Source organism: Uranotaenia lowii, chromosome 2 (genome assembly GCF_029784155.1).
Source record: "Uranotaenia lowii strain MFRU-FL chromosome 2, ASM2978415v1, whole genome shotgun sequence".
Taxonomy (NCBI): domain Eukaryota; kingdom Metazoa; phylum Arthropoda; class Insecta; order Diptera; family Culicidae; genus Uranotaenia; species Uranotaenia lowii.
This window is the reverse complement of record NC_073692.1, coordinates 404,879,167-404,900,699: the sequence shown is the minus strand read 5'-3', so window position 1 is coordinate 404,900,699 and position 21,533 is coordinate 404,879,167. Positions and strand designations below refer to the sequence as shown.

At 33.7% G+C, this 21,533-nt stretch overlaps 1 protein-coding gene across 2 annotated transcripts in view; it reads left to right on the top strand.

Moving 5' to 3' along the window:
• LOC129743829 (lachesin-like) overlaps nt 1-21,533 on the top strand; it is a 573,951-nt gene that overhangs the window by 503,868 nt on the left and 48,550 nt on the right. For both annotated transcript variants that reach the window (XM_055736027.1, XM_055736028.1), the window contains exon 4: nt 13,736-13,886. In XM_055736027.1, coding sequence (XP_055592002.1) covers nt 13,736-13,886 — 151 coding nt within the window. The remainder of the gene's footprint in view (nt 1-13,735; nt 13,887-21,533) is intronic.

The following is a 21,533-nucleotide window of genomic DNA, read 5'->3' as shown; positions in this document are numbered from 1 at the left end:
GGGATGCAGGAAGGATTGTTAGTAGGATACTTCATAGGATCAATTAACAACCTTTCGCCCCTTTATATTCCAAAGAAAAATTTTGAAAAAAATTAGAAACAAAGGTAAATCAATATCTCCAACTATAGAAACCGTCTATACGTCTGCGAATCTATATTTAAATATCCAAGGAAAGGGTTTTGTTAGTTGGGGAAGGTTTAAGATCAGGATCCATTTTGGCAAATGGTGCGATCAAGTTTTCCTACACCTCCTATGCTCCTAGATATTTCCTAAGGAAACTCCTACTTCTATCTATGAGGCAGCGACAAAAAGGCAAAAATTTTACCATAATGCAGTTATGGTGAATAAAGCATATTTTAAAAATCTTCTTGAAGCTTACTTATTTTTCTAGCTATTATTCCTGTTATATTGATGTATTTCCAAAAACGACCCTTCAAAATGAAGAGATAGGTCATACTTCAAAGTATAATTTTTGGAGATTGAAACGGCTTATTCAGTCATTTGTGGAAATAAAAACGAGTTATTTTTATTATTGTCCAAACGTTTCGGCCATTTATTGTGGCCTTCTTCAGTGGGTAACTGTAAATTTATTGTAATTTTGTAACATTGTCTAAATTTGTGTTATGTGAACATATTTTGTACTCACTAATTGTCAGGTTCGTTTTTAGTCTAATTTTTGTGGTAATTAAATATTGTAGTTCGAATTTTGTCTGTGAATACTGTATCAAATATGTTAGTTTGAAAAATTGAACGTTTCCTATTTTTTTTTTTTTTAAACTCACTGCGTCGAAAATTGAACCGCAACGCTTCACCATTAGATAAACTGTGCGGCAGCGCTTTGTTTACTAATGGCTACTCGGATTTTGTGTGTTAGTGTTTTGATCGTGATTGGTTATTGCTATGTTACTAACATTTGTTTTTTGTTTTCGTGTGGTTGTACATTGTAGGATGTTTGCATATGTGGAACTGAGGTTGTTTACGTCGGTTCTAAAGTTTAATGTGTTCGTGTTGGTGTAGATGTGACACATTTCCAGGATTGGGAGAGCGCTTGATCTTCTGGTTCTATCAATGACTCTGGCTTTCTCGAGATCCATCGTGTGGCCTTCATCAATGATATGAGCCAGAAGAGCGGTACAGTTCTCTCTCATGCTCGCTTTCTCGGTGTTCGTTTGTGTGAAATCCCGTGTAGATAGCTGTTCATACTTCTTGATGTTTGACTTGTGTCCAACGAGTCTTGTTTTCAAGTTGTTACGACTCATACCGATGTACTGTTTTGGGCAGCTGCTACACGGGATGGAATAGATGATGTTTGGTGTTTCAGATGAAGCAATCGGGTCTTTGGCTCGTGGCAATAACATTCCAAGCGGCTTTGGAATGCAATTAGCGATGTGAATTTCAGCGTAATCGGTTTTCAGGATTTTGGTGATGTGGCTTGATAGGTTCGGGATGAAAGTGAGCGGAAAATATCGGATTTGCGGAGGATTGATGCTGGATTCTGTTGCTGTTTGCTCGGTTTGGAGATTGCTTTCGGAGTGGTGTTGTGTTTGTTGTTCTACGGCAGTTGATTGGTGATCTTCGTTGTTTGGTTTATGCTGTTGTTGGGTGGGTGGTATGATGGCTGGTTGCTGTTGGGTTGGATGCTGTTCGATTGGATGCTGTTCAGTGGGATGCTGGTCGGTTGGATGTTGTGCGATGGTGATGTTTGGAGTTGTTGACTGTTCGTGCTGATGGATATGATTTTCCCGGTTTATTATGCGGTTGATGAGTTGTTTTGGATAGTTGTTCTGGCGCAGGATTCTATGGATGGTTGTATGCTGTTTTGATTTTTGGTTTCTTGAATCGAACTTTATCACTCGTTTGACGAAGTTTCGGGCTACGTTTAGTTTGACGCTAATCGGGTGAAATGAGTGGTAGTTCAATAGGCGGCCTGATGAAATGTCTTTGCTGTACCATTCAGTGCTCAACGTCCTGTCTTCATTAATGGTGATGAAAGTATCTAGAAAAGCGATACTGTTGTTTTTGGCTGTTTCCATCGTAAATTGCATTTTTGGATGATAGGAGTTGAACGTCTGGAGTACGTGGGTTAGTTGGTTGTTGGGCAAAGCTAGTAATAAGTCATCAACATATTTGATCAGCAGGGGTACTGGGAAATCGAGTTTTTTGGTGCAATTTCGCAGAAGGCCTTCCATCACCAAATCGCATAAGATTGGTGAAGTAGGGCTACCCATCGCTGTGCCTTCTTTTTGCCGGTAGAATTTTTGACCAAAAATGAAATAGCAGCTCTCCAAGCAGAGCTCTATCATTTCGATAAAAATATCCAGGTTTATGTTTGTTGCTTTCCCGATCGTGTCCCAATTCATAATGATATCATGAATTATTAATCGCTTTGGAGTGTTTGTAAACAGTGACACTACGTCGAAGGATACGAGTATGTAATCGGGCGGTAATTTGACCTGTTGAAGTACTCTTATTAGCTGGAATGAGTCTTTGATGTTGTACTGGCTGTTGAAAGATGACTGTAATATTTGGCATACATATTTCGCTAGTTTGTATGTTGGGGCTGTTATGTTGGGGACAACTGGGCGTAACGGTAGGTCGGGTTTATGGGCCTTGGGTTGACCGTAGATGCATGGGCGAATTGAGTTTTTTGCTTCCAGTGTCGTTGCGGTTTTCTTGTCTATGAGTTTCAGTTTGTATAGCCTGTTGATAATGTCGTTTGTTTGTTTGGTTATTTTGCTGGTTGGGTCTTTTTTCAAAACCTCATAAGTGGGATCATCCAGTAGTTTTAGCATTTTGTTGTTGTAATCCTCTTTTTTCATCACAACAACAACAACAACAAAATGCTAAAACTACTGGATGATCCCACTTATGAGGTTTTGAAAAAAGACCCAACCAGCAAAATAACCAAACAAACAAACGACATTATCAACAGGCTATACAAACTGAAACTCACAGACAAGAAAACCGCAACGACACTGGAAGCAAAAAACTCAATTCGCCCATGCATCTACGGTCAACCCAAGGCCCATAAACCCGACCTACCGTTACGCCCAGTTGCCCCAACATAACAGCCCCAACATACAAACTAGCGAAATATGTATGCCAAATATTACAGTCATCTTTCAACAGCCAGTACAACATCAAAGACTCATTCCAGCTAATAAGAGTACTTCAACAGGTCAAATTACCGCCCGATTACATACTCGTATCCTTCGACGTAGTGTCACTGTTTACAAACACTCCAAAGCGATTAATAATTCATGATATCATTATGAATTGGGACACGATCGGGAAAGCAACAAACATAAACCTGGATATTTTTATCGAAATGATAGAGCTCTGCTTGGAGAGCTGCTATTTCATTTTTGGTCAAAAATTCTACCGGCAAAAAGAAGGCACAGCGATGGGTAGCCCTACTTCACCAATCTTATGCGATTTGGTGATGGAAGGCCTTCTGCGAAATTGCAACAAAAAACTCGATTTCCCAGTACCCCTGCTGATCAAATATGTTGATGACTTATTACTAGCTTTGCCCAACAACCAACTAACCCACGTACTCCAGACGTTCAACTCCTATCATCCAAAAATGCAATTTACGATGGAAACAGCCAAAAACAACAGTATCGCTTTTCTAGATACTTTCATCACCATTAATGAAGACAGGACGTTGAGCACTGAATGGTACAGCAAAGACATTTCATCAGGCCGCCTATTGAACTACCACTCATTTCACCCGATTAGCGTCAAACTAAACGTAGCCCGAAACTTCGTCAAACGAGTGATAAAGTTCGATTCAAGAAACCAAAAATCAAAACAGCATACAACCATCCATAGAATCCTGCGCCAGAACAACTATCCAAAACAACTCATCAACCGCATAATAAACCGGGAAAATCATATCCATCAGCACGAACAGTCAACAACTCCAAACATCACCATCGCACAACATCCAACCGACCAGCATCCCACTGAACAGCATCCAATCGAACAGCATCCAACCCAACAGCAACCAGCCATCATACCACCCACCCAACAACAGCATAAACCAAACAACGAAGATCACCAATCAACTGCCGTAGAACAACAAACACAACACCACTCCGAAAGCAATCTCCAAACCGAGCAAACAGCAACAGAATCCAGCATCAATCCTCCGCAAATCCGATATTTTCCGCTCACTTTCATCCCGAACCTATCAAGCCACATCACCAAAATCCTGAAAACCGATTACGCTGAAATTCACATCGCTAATTGCATTCCAAAGCCGCTTGGAATGTTATTGCCACGAGCCAAAGACCCGATTGCTTCATCTGAAACACCAAACATCATCTATTCCATCCCGTGTAGCAGCTGCCCAAAACAGTACATCGGTATGAGTCGTAACAACTTGAAAACAAGACTCGTTGGACACAAGTCAAACATCAAGAAGTATGAACAGCTATCTACACGGGATTTCACACAAACGAACACCGAGAAAGCGAGCATGAGAGAGAACTGTACCGCTCTTCTGGCTCATATCATTGATGAAGGCCACACGATGGATCTCGAGAAAGCCAGAGTCATTGATAGAACCAGAAGATCAAGCGCTCTCCCAATCCTGGAAATGTGTCACATCTACACCAACACGAACACATTAAACTTTAGAACCGACGTAAACAACCTCAGTTCCACATATGCAAACATCCTACAATGTACAACCACACGAAAACAAAAAACAAATGTTAGTAACATAGCAATAACCAATCACGATCAAAACACTAACACACAAAATCCGAGTAGCCATTAGTAAACAAAGCGCTGCCGCACAGTTTATCTAATGGTGAAGCGTTGCGGTTCAATTTTCGACGCAGTGAGTTTAAAAAAAAAAAAAATAGGAAACGTTCAATTTTTCAAACTAACATATTTGATACAGTATTCACAGACAAAATTCGAACTACAATATTTAATTACCACAAAAATTAGACTAAAAACGAACCTGACAATTAGTGAGTACAAAATATGTTCACATAACACAAATTTAGACAATGTTACAAAATTACAATAAATTTACAGTTACCCACTGAAGAAGGCCACAATAAATGGCCGAAACGTTTGGACAATAATAAAAATAACTCGTTTTTATTTCCACAAATGACTGAATAAGCCGTTTCAATCTCCAAAAATTAAAAATCATCCAGTCGAAAAACAATACCAAAATCAAAGTATAATTATAATTAAATTTTTTATGTCCTATGTTTTTTAAATAAATACCTCGTTTTTAAGTTAAAAGAAAAATTAAATGAAATTTCTGTTTTGATAACTGATAAAGGTTGTTTTTGGAAACTCATCAATTCGATTCTACTCTTTACCTCATATTGATTTCGCTATTACTGAGAAGAAAAAGGACGAGGTATGAACTTTTAACTGTAAAAAGTGAGTTAATTGCAATCAAAAAGTGAGTAACTGCCAACACGGATCCTTGTGGTACCCCGTTCTCTTCGTGTTTGATTGATGACTTGGTATCTCCGACGATTACTTAAAAAGTTCGATCAGACATGAAATTATAGATGAATTTTCCAAGGCGGTCACCTATTCCCCAAGATTTTAGTTGCATGAGGATATTGTTTTGTCAATAACGTCACCAACAGCTGCTAAGTACGTTCCTGTTCCACGACCTCTACGGAAGGCATGTTGTCGATCGTCTAACAATTTGTTTTCCTCTAACAGGGTTGTTAAGCGACGATTGACCATCCTCTCAAAGACTTTCGAAGGGCAGCTTGTGAGACTTATCGGACGAAAGTGGCTAGGCTCACGACATTGTGTACCATTTTTTGGGATCGGAACAATATAACTGTTGCTCCAGCATGTTGGAAAAAACCCATCACACCAAAGATTGTTGTAACATTTTGAAAGTGCCGATTTTACTGGTAGAGGAAGACGTTTGAGCATGGGATACCCAATCATACAAGGTCCAGTAGACTGCCGCTTGAACTGTCTAGAGCAAAAAGAAGTTCATTCATGCTGAAAGTCTGATTGTAGTCACATTCTAAGTTGATCATTAGATTGAAAGTGATATCTTCTGCTTCTATTTTAGATTTCAACACTAGAAAATCATGATCGTAGTTAATCGATGCAGAAAGATCCTCAAAATAATTTCCAAGTCCTTCTACTATCTCTGATGGTTCCTCAGTAAAATTTCCATTCACTTTTATAAACAAATCCTGTGACCTACGTTTTCCACTCTAAGAATTTACCCTTCGCCATAGTTCCAAACTCGAGGATTGAGAACTTATTCCATCTAAGAAATCTTCCCAACAGCGTTGTTTGCTATCAGCTATGATTTTCCGACAAGAGTTCCTTGCCGTACAATAATTGTGATGATATTCAATATATCGCGGGTCTCCTAAAGGTAGTTTTATGAAGGCACGTAAATGCTTGCATCTATTTTTAACGGCAGCCTTGACTTCATCATTCCACCAGTGAGTCGCTCTTTTACCTATTCGGCATCATGAACGGGGAATACTTTATTGACTAACTTCAAAGATGATGCTGTTGAGCTCGTTCACTGAGTAATGGGAGTGAGAGTCTACCCTCTCTAGTAAGAGATTTTCAAAGTTTTCCCAATCTGCTTAAGGTAGAAAAATTGTTGAGAGTGCGATTCTCACTGACATCTTTTCATTTACTGCAGCGCCCCTAGTTGTCAAATCGCAGTAGTAAAAGCTGTCAAAGCACTTGTCTATTGACAGTGTTTTGATTCGGATGGTTTGTTTACTTAGTGGTGAAAATTTCATCAAGATTGAAGCAGTCAGTCAAAAAGTTATCGACGATGGAACGCGAAAGGCGAGAGAAAATTCTGCACACTCACGTAGAGAAACCGACGTGGTCAGGGGTAAAGATCGCGAAATTCCTGAAATATCCAAAATCGGCTGGTCCTGCAACGTTACCGGGAGACCCTTACGGTGGATCGAGCAAAACAAACCAGGCATAAAAGTGGAACATATGACCGGAAGCTGCGAGCAAAGGTAATTCGATCAGCTCACAATAATCCTGGAATCTCCTTGCATGATTTGGCGAAAAAGTTCAAGACGAACCACAGTACAGTTCGACGAATTTGTTCGCGAGAAGGCTTGCGGTCGTTTCATGCAAGCAAACACTCCAACAGGACGCTGAAACAAAACCTGGTTGCCAAAACCAGGGCAAGGAAGTTGTACGAGAAAGTGTTGACCAAGTACAACGGATGCATTTTGATGGACGACGAAACTTACGTCAAAATGGATTTTGGACAGATACCCGGTAACAAATTTTACCTTGCGAAGCGTAAATGGAATGTTGCGGGTAGATTCAAGTTTGTTTTCGCAGATAAATTTGCTCGTAAGTTGATGATTTGGCAAGGGATCTGTAGTTGTGGGAAGAAGACTAAGATTTTCATCACTGGGGACACAATGAATGGAAATGTTTACAAAGAAGAATGTCTCCAGAAGAGGGTTTTGCCATTCATTCGGTCCCACAAAGGTCCGGTGAAGTTCTGTCCGGACCTGGCAAGCTGCCACTACAGCCGGGATGTCATCAAGTGGTATAAGGAGAACAAGATCGATTTTGTTGAAAAAAGTATCAATCCACAATACTGTCCGGATTTTCGTCCCATCGAGATGGCTTGCCAAACCAGATATTTCTTCGCGAATTTTGACAGTTTCATGTGCTTGAAAATATCTGCTACCTTTCCCCTTCCTTTTGCCGTATAAAACTCCTGTCCCGGAAGCCGCTTGTAGTCGGCTTTGACGTGGGTTTCGTCGTCCATTACCACGCAGTCAAACTTCGTCAGCATCGTCACGTAAAGCCTCCGGGATCGCGCTTTGGCCGTCGTATTTTGTTTATCATCGCGATTTGGAGTCACTACCTTCTTGTTAGTCGATAGTCCGGCTCGTTTTTTGGCTCGATGCACGGTTGTAGACGATACACCCAGCTTATTTGCGGCATCTCAGAGAGAGAGGTTATTGTTTCGCTTGAAACAATCGGCAACTCTCTTTGTCGACTCAGCGGCTTCCGGTTTTCGATTTCCCCCCGATTCAGACTTTCTGGCTGTCGACAAACGTTCCCCAAACACTTGAATTACATTTGTAACGGTTGATTTGGCAACTTTTAGCGATTTTGCCAGCTTTGCGTGCGAGTAGCTCGGATTTTCGCAATGCGCGGACGGCATTTTGACAACTGAAGAGTGAATTCCAAAATCAAAATAGGAGCAACATTCTTCACACACACACACCTTCAAAATGAGGGGTGTTCAGGTTTTTCAAATGCAAAATTGAAAGAAATACGTCAAGTTGATATTGACCCAGATCCCTGCAACGTTACACGATTTGTCTATGTATCGTGTGACCAACATCTTTTAAATATGTGCTCGTGAATCTCGTTTTTAAGCTTTTTTTCCTCAGATTTAAGCTTTTTTTGCCTTGAGAGCATAGGAGACGAAAGCTTAAATGTGAGGAAAAAAGCTTAAATCTGTCAAAACGAGGGGAAAAAAGGGGAAATCTGAGAGATGTGCTCCATACGGTTTGAATAGCGTTGCCGCCGTCTGTATTGACCAAATTTTGACCGTATCACCCTTTAAAGTTTCCAGTATTGGACTTCGGTCCAGTTTAAACAAAGTTGCCACTGTAGAACTTCGGTCCAGTGTAAGACTTCAGTCATGTTTATTACTTTAGTCAATTTTAGGCAAAGTTACCAGAGAAAGACTTCGGTTCAGTGTAGGATTTTGGTCCAATTTAGGACTTCGTTCCAGTTCAGGCAAAGTTGCCAGTGTAGGACTTCGGTCCAGTGTAGGACTTCAGTCCAGTTTAGGACTTTTGTACTTTTGTCCAGTTTAGGCAAAGTTGTCAGTGAATGACTTAGGTTCAATGTAGGATTTTAGGCCAGTTTAGGATTTCGTTCCAGTTCAAGTGAAGTTGTCAGTGTGGGATTTCGGTCCAGTTTAGGACTTCGGTTCAATTTAGGACTTTGCTCCAGATGAGGACTTCGGTCCAGTTTAGACAAAGTTGCCTATGTAGAACTTTGGTTCAGTTTTGGAATTCAATTCAGTTTAGGCAGAGTTGACAGTCTAGGACTTAGGTTCAGATAAAGCAATGGTGCCAGTTGTGGGCTTCGGTCCGGTTCAGGTAAAGTTTCCAGTGTTGGACTTCGGTCCAGTTTAGACAAAGTTGCCAGGGTAGGAAATCGGTGCAGTTTTGAACTTCAGTCCAGTTTAGGCAAAGTAGACAATTTAGGACTTCGTTCCAGTTCAAGCAGAGTTGACAGTCTAGGACTCAGGTTCAGGTAAGGCAATGGTGCCAGTTTAGGACATCGCTCCTGTCTAGGCAAAGTTGCCATTGTAGGAATTTGATCCAGTGTTGGACTTAGGTCCAGTTAAGGATTTCGATCCAGTTCAGACAAAGTTGCCAGTGTACAACTTCAGTCCAGTTTAGGCAAGGTTTCCAGTGTAGGAATTCAGTCCAATTTTGGACTTCAACAAAGGCAATCAGAGATTTCATTTGGAAGACAGAACCCGAAATTGTACAAAAGTTGAAATTTTAAATTTGACTTATAGTATTTCTAATAGTTTTTTTAGTAAGATTCGGTTGAATTTTTTAGAGATAAAATAAAACCATATTTTCAAGCTATTTACTCTGTTATTTGTCAACGGAATCATTAAATAGCACATCAAAACGCATTGAAATATGATCAGCTAATTAAGTAATTTAACTTTAAAATTTAAAAAAAATATTTGAAAAGCTGATAAAATTTCATTGCGTTTTGATGTGCTACTTTAAGATTTCCGTTGAAAAAAAACATAGTTATGAAGCTTTGAAATATGGTTATATTTTATTAATAAAAAAAACTATAACCGAATCTAACTCGAAACATTAAAATTTTAGAAATCTGAAAAATTACATTTGTTCTTAAGTCGTAAAATTTAATCAAATTTTGGATTTTCGTAAAGACTGAAGACCCCCTGGCGCAAATTGTCAGATAATAAAAAAAAATCCCCTACTGCATTCTACTTAAGTATCCCAATTTCAATTTTTTTTTTAAATTCGGGTTTGGTTAGAACGTTGAGGGTCCAAAACAAGTCAAGCAAAATGTTCTTCTCTAAAGTCAAAGTTATAAATTCTAAATTAAACTATGATGTACGAGTTAAGTGAATCACTGTTAAAAAACTTGACTCAGAACCAAGGCCAAAAGTTTGAAATCTTATCCCAAGCCCATAATTCTACTACAGTTGATCAAAAACATTTTCACTTGTTGATAGACAACTGAAGACTGTTCTCAAAAGGCGCTATCAAAAGTTATTCACAAAAAAAGTTGGTACATGAATTTTGGGAACAGTCGTTAGTCTTTAATATCGAATTTTCAATAACATTAAACTCACTTAGGTTGTCTGATTGCCCAGATTTTGCCCGAAAGTCAAAGGAAAATATATGTATATTGAGTCCAAAACAATTTTTTAAGCTAAGTTTATCCAAATAAACTGGCCGATTTGTTTCGATGAAAAAAAACTACTTTTTGATTTCCCAAAATTTGGTTGTAAACTTTGAAGTCGAATGCCCGGGTTTTGCAAGGTTTTTAGAAACAAAAGCCCGGTTTGTCCTTCTCGGATAATTGCGAAAAATTTTCTGGCGAGCTTAGGTTTGAATCATTTCCGATGTTCTGGTTCCAATCTTTTTTTTTATAAAAATCAAAATTTGTTGCCGGTTACCGGATTGTGGAATCTGTATCCAGTTTATTATTCTTGATTTTCAGTTCGGTTCATTATTGGGAGAAAAATCCTGATTCGAATCTTGGTTTTGCATTAAGAACTAAAATTAGATTCATTTATAATAGTAGAAACTCATCATTCCGGAATATTTAATGAAAATATTTAAAATAACAAACCATTTTTAAGATTTGATTTGGATTTAAGATTAAGATTATTTGGATTAAGATAAGATTTGGATTTGAAATTACTCTCAGTTCTTATGCAGAATCGACACTTAAAAAAGTTCCATAATGCTGATCCAGAATTGAAGTATCAGAGTTTCATCATTCGGAGTTTCATTCATTCATATTGACTAGTTAAGTTACAATACGCAATTAAAAAAAAATTCATATAGAAAATCAAAGATTCAAAATTCAAACAAGAGATTTCTGGTTAAGGATTCTGTTATAAAATGCCATGTTTGGAACTATAAGACGACCAAAAACAGCTGGAATTAAATTTTTCTACTACAGTTCATATGATAAATTGTTTCAAGAGCCCTGTAGGATCTTATAGTGAGCGAAAATTTGAATTAAAGTGAAGCTGATTGATTTAATGAAGTTAAGGAATGTGAGAGAATTTTTCAAGCGCAATCCGAGAATGGTGAAGTGATAGAAAAAGATAAAATTTTCTGACTGGTTTATCTAGCTGACAAATTAACAGTCCTGACTTCATTTCTAGAAGGTAAAAAGCTTGACCACCGGTAAAATAAACAAAATACGGTGGTCAAATCGTGCGCAAAATATTTGGACCGAAAGCGGAAAGATGTTTTGAAAAATTTTAGTGAACAGCCAAATGAACTCTTTAGTGGGCACCTGGCAGGATTCCAGACAAAAACTTTTCGCTATCAAGTCTCGGCTAGATGTTCCGGAAATGAACGAGGAGACACAAATTTAAAAACATGATGCTTACTGCTTGAAGAGGCTGACGATCTGTGGAAGCTGCAAATCAGTCAGTGTTTCATAACGATTGACACTATTGATGGTTCAATATACAAAGAAGACTGGCTTGATATGCGACATTTTCCCTGCAGATCTTACGAAGTGTATTCTCTGTTTTGGTTGGATCTGGAATCGTGCCATAACGCGAAAACTGCGGTGAAGTGATAAAAAGTCAAACATATTGTTTTTTTTTTGCCGTGGAGGACAATCAGCTAAATTTGTCATAACTTCGACCAAATTAAAAATTTAGAGTAATTATGAAGGTGAAGCTTCGGGAAACTGAAAACGTAATCAAAAATAGCCTTGATTTCGAAAAAGGGTGGTTCATAGTATACTTTATAGATGGCGCACTCGGTGCACAAAAATTAAATGCAAAGATCATCTTCATTGGACGCTAGCTCAAAAACTACTTGACAGAACGTCACCAAAATGTTCGCGTGTAAACATTACATTACTAGGCAGCTAGAGTCTGAAAATTCTAATAATTTCTATAGAAGCATCCAAAAGTTATTCACAAAAGAAAATGTTGCTGACCAGTTACACAGGGAGGTGTTGTTCTGTTGAAATCAATACTGATGTTATGAAATCGCTTGGTACATCTTTGTACCTGAAAATGATCACATTTTCATATGTGATGAAAGAAATTAGAGAAACATGAACTATCAAAGAACGAAAGAACATAAGCCGTAAATATCATGAAAATTTCGAAAAAGATACAACGGCTCACCGACAGGACTTGAACCTGCAATCTCCGCTTCGGTTCGGTTCCGTTCACCGTGGTGGAATTGGCTAACGCGCCGTTGTACCGAAGCGGAGATTGCAGGTTCAAGTCCTGTCGGTGAGCCGTTGTATCTTTTTCGAAATTTTCATGATATTTACGGCTTATGTTCTTTCGTTCTTTGTTAGTTCATGTTTCTCTAATTTCTTTCATCACATATGAAAATGTGAAAATGTTGCATTTTTTTCGAATACACTCCTTACAAAAACCGATTTTTAATCACGAAAAAAGCCGTTTGAAGATTTGTGTAATCTATTTGAACAAAAATATGTAGCAACGTCCAGATTATGATTCAAAGCTTGGAATTCAAATTATGGATTTTTGAAATTTTGATTCAATACTTAAGTCCTCCTTAGGAATAAATCCTTTGTTTATTTGAATTTAAGAGACTAACAAAAAACTACTTTTTGATGGGCTTTTTAAAAAAACATCCGGTATATTTTATAGCAATTTTTTAGTTTTGGAAAAAAAAATTTTTTTCATTTTTGTTATCACTAATAGGAACCGGAATTCATTCGAATTTCAATTTTTTTCGAAAGCAAACTTTACCCGAAGCTATTTTCACGCTTCGGTTTCCATGTTTTTGATGCCGTTGTTGTTGTAATGAGAAGAAGTAGAAGAGGATTCCGAACCCGGCCTTTCTGACGATAATGAAGTGATGCGTCCAGATTCCGGTCCCGAATCATCAACAACAAAACCAGAAACGAATTTGTTTGTTCAGGCGGAAAATTCGTTTTCCCTTCGCTCGACTCTTCCGGTCGTCCGATCTTCATCGGACTACCGGCCTCCGGAAATATGGTGATGCGTTTTACATGCGACGACGACCGACATCCAACTGTCCAGTCCTGACCCACACAATGAGTTTTCCAGTCCAGCATGAGGTACTTGTCCGTCTAAAGTTTTCCCTCCGGTCAACCTCAGGTCCTTTACGCAGACTTCCACACACAGATAGCTGTATTCGGTAGCCCTGCTAACACAAAACTCGACCCGAACCTTAAAGCGGTCAAGTTCATCCGACCATCGTTCCCTAGCTCTAGGGCCCCCCTGCTGCGGTCATTCGCCAGGCGCCGAATACTGGCCAACAAAATACTGACCGACTCGACACACAAAACAGTTTTCTGCTTCCCACACCACCACCAGTGCGTTCGAAATCACTATTTCATTCTAACCGAGTTTGTGTTTTCCCTTTATCTCTCTTTCCATCTCCGTCGTGGCCGCCGTCTGGTTCCCGGATTCCGGAAAACGAAAAATATCACCACCCCAACACAGAACAACCACCTGCCCAACGGGGAGGCCAACAAAACCGGAAACACGTTCGATGTGATGCATGCCACCCGTCACATCAGTGGACATTATAAATGCACCGCCGATAATCGGGTCGGTCAACCGGACAGCAGGGAAATCGTGGTCAACGTTCTCTGTAAGTATATTTCCTGGCCCTGGCCTAGTCTAGCTAAACCATTTCAGCTGCCCGAGCTGCTCAACTTGTCCATGTATCACTCATACACATAAGCCTCACAGACGACGAAACGCTAGGACGTGTGGGAGATTACTTACAATTAAAAAACAGTAAAAAAGTACTGACTGATCCTTGAAAAAGACCGAACGAAGAAGGAAACGTTGCACAGTCAAAACAATTTAAACTGAGTAAATCAATATCAACTTGACTCAGATTTCCAACGATTATCATGAGACCAAAACACTGAAAGTCTGAAGTCTTTTTTGGCGTTTGAATTGTTATTGTATTTTTCTCTTCATTTTAAAAAGTTTAATTTCTCATTTAAGTGTCATTTTGGTTGTTTTTTTCAATTTTTTTTTTTTTAATTTTTGTCTTTTTTTGTCATATTTGTCATTTTTGTCATTTTTGTCATTTTTGTCATTTTTGTCATTTTTGTCATTTTTGTCATTTTTGTCATTTTTGTCATTTTTGTCATTTTTGTCATTTTTGTCATTTTTGTCATTTTTGTCATTTTTGTCATTTTTGTCATTTTTGTCATTTTTGTCATTTTTGTCATTTTTGTCATTTTTGTCATTTTTGTCATTTTTGTCATTTTTGTCATTTTTGTCATTTTTGTCATTTTTGTCATTTTTGTCATTTTTGTCATTTTTGTCATTTTTGTCATTTTTGTCATTTTTGTCATTTTTGTCATTTTTGTCATTTTTGTCATTTTTGTCATTTTTGTCATTTTTGTCATTTTTGTCATTTTTGTCATTTTTGTCATTTTTGTCATTTTTGTCATTTTTGTCATTTTTGTCATTTTTGTCATTTTTGTCATTTTTGTCATTTTTGTCATTTTTGTCATTTTTGTCATTTTTGTCATTTTTGTCATTTTTGTCATTTTTGTCATTTTTGTCATTTTTGTCATTTTTGTCATTTTTGTCATTTTTGTCATTTTTGTCATTTTTGTCATTTTTGTCATTTTTGTCATTTTTGTCATTTTTGTCATTTTTGTCATTTTTGTCACATTTGTCATTTTTGTCATTTTTGTCATTTTTGTCATTTTTGTCATTTTTGTCATTTTTGTCATTTTTGTCATTTTTGTCATTTTTGTCATTTTTGTCATTTTTGTCATTTTTGTCATTTTTGTCATTTTTGTCATTTTTGTCATTTTTGTCATTTTTGTCATTTTTGTCATTTTTGTCATTTTTGTCATTTTTGTCATTTTTGTCATTTTTGTCATTTTTGTCATTTTTGTCATTTTTGTCATTTTTGTCATTTTTGTCATTTTTGTCATTTTTGTCATTTTTGTCATTTTTGTCATTTTTGTCATTTTTGTCATTTTTGTCATTTTTGTCATTTTTGTCATTTTTGTCATTTTTTGTCATTTTTGTCATTTTTGTCATTTTTGTCATTTTTGTCATTTTTGTCATTTTTATCATTTTTGTCATTTTTGTCATTTTTGTCATTTTTGTCATTTTTGTCATTTTTGTCATTTTTGTCATTTTTGTCATTTTTGTCATTTTTGTCATTTTTGTCATTTTTGTCATTTTTGTCATTTTTGTCATTTTTGTCATTTTTGTCATTTTTGTCATTTTTGTCATTTTTGTCATTTTTGTCATTTTTGTCATTTTTGTCATTTTTGTCATTTTTGTCATTTTTGTCATTTTTGTCATTTTTGTCATTTTTGTCATTTTTGTCATTTTTGTCATTTTTGTCATTTTTGTCATTTTTGTCATTTTTGTCATTTTTGTCATTTTTGTCATTTTGTCATTTTTGTCATTTTGTCATTTTTGTCATTTTTGTCATTTTTGTAATTTTTAATTTTTGTCATTTTTGTCATTTTTGTCATTTTTGTCATTTTTGTCATTTTTGTCATTTTTGTAATTTTTAATTTTTGTCATTTTTGTCTTTTTGTCATTTTTGTCATTTTTGTCATTTTTGTCATTTTTGTCATTTTTGTCATTTTTGTCATTTTTGTCATTTTTGTCATTTTTGTCATTTTTGTCATTTTTGTCATTTTTGTCATTTTTGTCATTTTTGTCATTTTTGTCATTTTTGTCATTTTTGTCATTTTTGTCATTTTTGTCATTTTTGTCATTTTTGTCATTTTTGTCATTTTTGTCATTTTTGTCATTTTTGTCATTTTTGTCATTTTTGTCATTTTTGTCATTTTTGTCATTTTTGTCATTTTTGTCATTTTTGTCATTTTTGTCATTTTTGTCATTTTTGTCATTTTTGTCATTTTTGTCATTTTTGTCATTTTTGTCATTTTTGTCATTTTTGTCATTTTTGTCATTTTTGTCATTTTTGTCATTTTTGTCATTTTTGTCATTTTTGTCATTTTTGTCATTTTTGTCATTTTTGTCATTTTTGTCATTTTTGTCATTTTTGTCATTTTTGTCATTTTTGTCATTTTTGTCATTTTTGTCATTTTTGTCATTTTTGTCATTTTTGTCATTTTTGTCATTTTTGTCATTTTTGTCATTTTTGTCATTTTTGTCATTTTTGTCATTTTTGTCATTTTTGTCATTTTTGTCATTTTTGTCATTTTTGTCATTTTTGTCATTTTTGTCATTTTTGTCATTTTTGTCATTTTTGTCATTTTTGTCATTTTTGTCATTTTTGTCATTTTTGTCATTTTTGTCATTTTTGTCATTTTTGTCATTTTTGTCATTTTTGTCATTTTTGTCATTTTTGTCATTTTTGTCATTTTTGTCATTTTTGTCATTTTTGTCACATTTGTCATTTTTGTCATTTTTGTCATTTTTGTCATTTTTGTCATTTTTGTCATTTTTGTCATTTTTGTCATTTTTGTCATTTTTGTCATTTTTGTCATTTTTGTCATTTTTGTCATTTTTGTCATTTTTGTCATTTTTGTCATTTTTGTCATTTTTGTCATTTTTGTCATTTTTGTCATTTTTGTCATTTTTGTCATTTTTGTCATTTTTGTCATTTTTGTCATTTTTGTCATTTTTGTCATTTTTGTCATTTTTGTCATTTTTGTCATTTTTGTCATTTTTGTCATTTTTGTCATTTTTGTCATTTTTGTCATTTTTGTAATTTTTAATTTTTGTCATTTTTGTCATTTTTGTCATTTTTGTCATTTTTGTCATTTTTGTAATTTTTAATTTTTGTCATTTTTGTCTTTTTGTCATTTTTGTCATTTTTGTCATTTTTGTCATTTTTGTCATTTTTGTCATTTTTGTCATTTTTGTCATTTTTGTCATTTTTGTCATTTTTGTCATTTTTGTCATTTTTGTCATTTTTGTCATTTTTGTCATTTTTGTCATTTTTGTCATTTTTGTCATTTTTGTCATTTTTGTCATTTTTGTCATTTTTGTCATTTTTGTCATTTTTGTCATTTTTGTCATTTTTGTCATTTTTGTCATTTTTGTCATTTTTGTCATTTTTGTCATTTTTGTCATTTTTGTCATTTTTGTCATTTTTGTCATTTTTGTCATTTTTGTCATTTTTGTCATTTTTGTCATTTTTGTCATTTTTGTCATTTTTGTCATTTTTGTCATTTTTGTCATTTTTGTCATTTTTGTCATTTTTGTCATTTTTGTCATTTTTGTCATTTTTGTCATTTTTGTCATTTTGTCATTTTTGTCATTTTGTCATTTTTGTCATTTTTGTCATTTTTGTAATTTTTAATTTTTGTCATTTTTGTCATTTTTGTCATTTTTGTCATTTTTGTCATTTTTGTAATTTTTTTTCATTTTTGTCATTTTTGTCATTTTTGTCATTTTTGTCATTTTTGTCATTTTTGTCATTTTTGTCATTTTTGTCATTTTTGTCATTTTTGTCATTTTTGTCATTTTTGTCATTTTTGTCATTTTTGTCATTTTTGTCATTTTTGTCATTTTTGTCATTTTTGTCATTTTTGTCATTTTTGTCATTTTTGTCATTTTTGTCATTTTTGTCATTTTTGTCATTTTTGTCATTTTTGTCATTTTTGTCATTTTTGTCATTTTTGTCATTTTTGTCATTTTTGTCATTTTTGTCATTTTTGTCATTTTTGTCATTTTTGTCATTTTTGTCATTTTTGTCATTTTTGTCATTTTTGTCATTTTTGTCATTTTTGTCATTTTTGTCATTTTTGTCATTTTTGTCATTTTTGTCATTTTTGTCATTTTTTGTCATTTTTGTCATTTTTGTCATTTTTGTAATTTTTGTAATTTTTGTCATTTTTGTCATTTTTGTCATTTTTGTCATTTTTGTCATTATTGTCATTTTTGTCATTTTTGTCATTTTTGTCATTTTTGTCATTTTTGTCATTTTTGTCATTTTTGTCATTTTTGTCATTTTTGTCATTTTTGTCATTTTTGTCATTTTTGTCATTTTTGTCATTTTTGTCATTTTTGTCATTTTTGTCATTTTTGTCATTTTTGTCATTTTTGTCATTTTTGTCATTTTTGTCATTTTTGTCATTTTTGTCATTTTTGTCATTTTTGTCATTTTTGTCATTTTTGTCATTTTTGTCATTTTTGTCATTTTTTTCATTTTTGTCATTTTTGTCATTTTTGTCATTTTTTTCATTTTTTTCATTTTTGTCATTTTTGTCATTTTTGTCATTTTTGTCATTTTTGTCATTTTTGTCATTTTTGTCATTTTTGTCATTTTTGTCATTTTTGTCATTTTTGTCATTTTTGTCATTTTTGTCATTTTTGTCATTTTTGTCATTTTTGTCATTTTTGTCATTTTTGTCATTTTTGTCATTTTTGTCATTTTTGTCATTTTTGTCATTTTTGTCATTTTTGTCATTTTTGTCATTTTTGTCATTTTTGTCATTTTTGTCATTTTTGTCATTTTTGTCATTTTTGTCATTTTTGTCATTTTTGTCATTTTTGTCATTTTTGTCATTTTTGTCATTTTTGTCATTTTTGTCATTTTTGTCATTTTTGTCATTTTTGTCATTTTTGTCATTTTTGTCATTTTTGTCATTTTTGTCATTTTTGTCATTTTTGTCATTTTTGTCATTTTTGTCATTTTTGTCATTTTTGTCATTTTTGTCATTTTTGTCATTTTTGTCATTTTTGTCATTTTTGTCATTTTTGTCATTTTTGTCATTTTTGTCATTTTTGTCATTTTTGTCATTTTTGTCATTTTTGTCATTTTTGTCATTTTTGTCATTTTTGTCATTTTTGTCATTTTTGTCATTTTTGTCATTTTTGTCATTTTTGTCATTTTTGTCATTTTTGTCATTTTTGTCATTTTTGTCATTTTTGTCATTTTTGTCATTTTTGTCATTTTTGTCATTTTTGTCATTTTTGTCATTTTTGTCATTTTTGTCATTTTTGTCATTTTCGTCATTTTTGTCATTTTTGTCATTTTTGTCATTTTTGTCATTTTTGTCATTTTTGTCATTTTTGTCATTTTTGTCATTTTTGTCATTTTTGTCATTTTTGTCATTTTGTCATTTTTGTCATTTTTGTCATTTTTGTCATTTTTGTCATTTTTGTCATTTTTGTCATTTTTGTCATTTTTGTCATTTTTGTCATTTTTGTCATTTTTGTCATTTTTGTCATTTTTGTCATTTTTGTCATTTTTGTCATTTTTGTCATTTTTGTCATTTTTGTCATTTTTGTCATTTTTGTCATTTTTGTCATTTTTGTCATTTTTGTCATTTTTGTCATTTTTGTCATTTTTGTCATTTTTGTCATTTTTGTCATTTTTGTCATTTTTGTCATTTTTGTCATTTTTGTCATTTTTGTCATTTTTGTCATTTTTGTCATTTTTGTCATTTTTGTCATTTTTGTCATTTTTGTCATTTTTGTCATTTTTGTCATTTTTGTCATTTTTGTCATTTTTGTCATTTTTGTCATTTTTGTCATTTTTATCATTTTTGTCATTTTTGTCATTTTTGTCATTTTTGTCATTTTTGTCATTTTTGTCATTTTTGTCATTTTTGTCATTTTTGTCATTTTTGTCATTTTTGTCATTTTTGTCATTTTTGTCATTTTTGTCATTTTTGTCATTTTTGTCATTTTTGTCATTTTTGTCATTTTTGTCATTTTTGTCATTTTTGTCATTTTTGTCATTTTTGTCATTTTTGTCATTTTTGTCATTTTTGTCATTTTTGTCATTTTTGTCATTTTTGTCATTTTTGTCATTTTTGTCATTTTTGTCATTTTTGTCATTTTTGTCATTTTTGTCATTTTTGTCATTTTTGTCATTTTTGTCATTTTTGTCATTTTTGTCATTTTTGTCATTTTTGTCATTTTTGTCATTTTTGTCATTTTTGTCATTTTTGTCATTTTTGTCATTTTTGTCATTTTTGTCATTTTTGTCATTTTTGTCATTTTTGTCATTTTTGTCATTTTTGTCATTTTTGTCATTTTTGTCATTTTTGTCATTTTTGTCATTTTTGTCATTTTTGTCATTTTTGTCATTTTTGTCATTTTTGTCATTTTTGTCATTTTTGTCATTTTTGTCATTTTTGTCATTTTTGTCATTTTTGTCATTTTTGTCATTTTTGTCATTTTTGTCATTTTTGTCATTTTTGTCATTTTTGTCATTTTTGTCATTTTTGTCATTTTTGTCATTTTTGTCATTTTTGTCATTTTTGTCATTTTTGTCATTTTTGTCATTTTTGTCATTTTTGTCATTTTTGTCATTTTTGTCATTTTTGCCATTTTTGTCATTTTTGTCATTTTTGTAATTTTTGCCAGACTGAATATTTGAAGACTGAAATGACTGAAAAGACTGAAAAGACTGAAATGACTGAAAAGACTGAAAAGACTGAAAAGACTGAAAAGACTGAAAAGACTGAAAAGACTGAAAAGACTGAAAAGACTGAAAAGACTGAAAAGACTGAAAAGACTGAAAAGACTGAAAAGACTGAAAAGACTGAAAAGACTGAAAAGACTGAAAAGACTGAAAAGACTGAAAAGACTGAAAAGACTGAAAAGACTGAAAAGACTGAAAAGACTGAAAAGACTGAAAAGACTGAAAAGACTGAAAAGACTGAAAAGACTGAAAAGACTGAAAAGACTGAAAAGACTGAAAAGACTGAAAAGACTGAAAAGACTGAAAAGACTGAAAAGACTGAAAAGACTGAAAAGACTGAAAAGACTGAAAAGACTGAAAAGACTGAAAAGACTGAATAGACTGAAAAGACTGAAAAGACTGAAAAGACTGAAAAGACTGAAAAGACTGAAAAGACTGAAAAGACTGAAAAGACTGAAAAGACTGAAAAGGCTGAAAAGACTGAAAAGACTGAAAAGACTGAAAAGACTGAAAAGACTGAAAAGACTGAAAATACTGAAAAGACTGAAAAGACTGAAAAGACTGAAAAGACTGAAAAGACTGAAAAGACTGAAAAGACTGAAAAGACTGAAAAGACTGAAAAGACTGAAAAGACTTAATAGACTGAAAAGACTGAAAAGACTGAAAAGACTGAAAAGACTGAAAAGACTGAAAAGACTGAAAAGACTGAAAAGACTGAAAAGACTGAAAAGACTGAAAAGACTGAAAAGACTGAAAAGACTGAAAAGACTGAAAAGACTGAAAAGACTGAAAAGACTGAAAAGACTGAAAAGACTGAAAAGACTGAAAAGACTGAAAAGACTGAAAAGACTGAAAAGACTGAAAAGACTGAAAAGACTGAAAAGACTGAAAAGACTG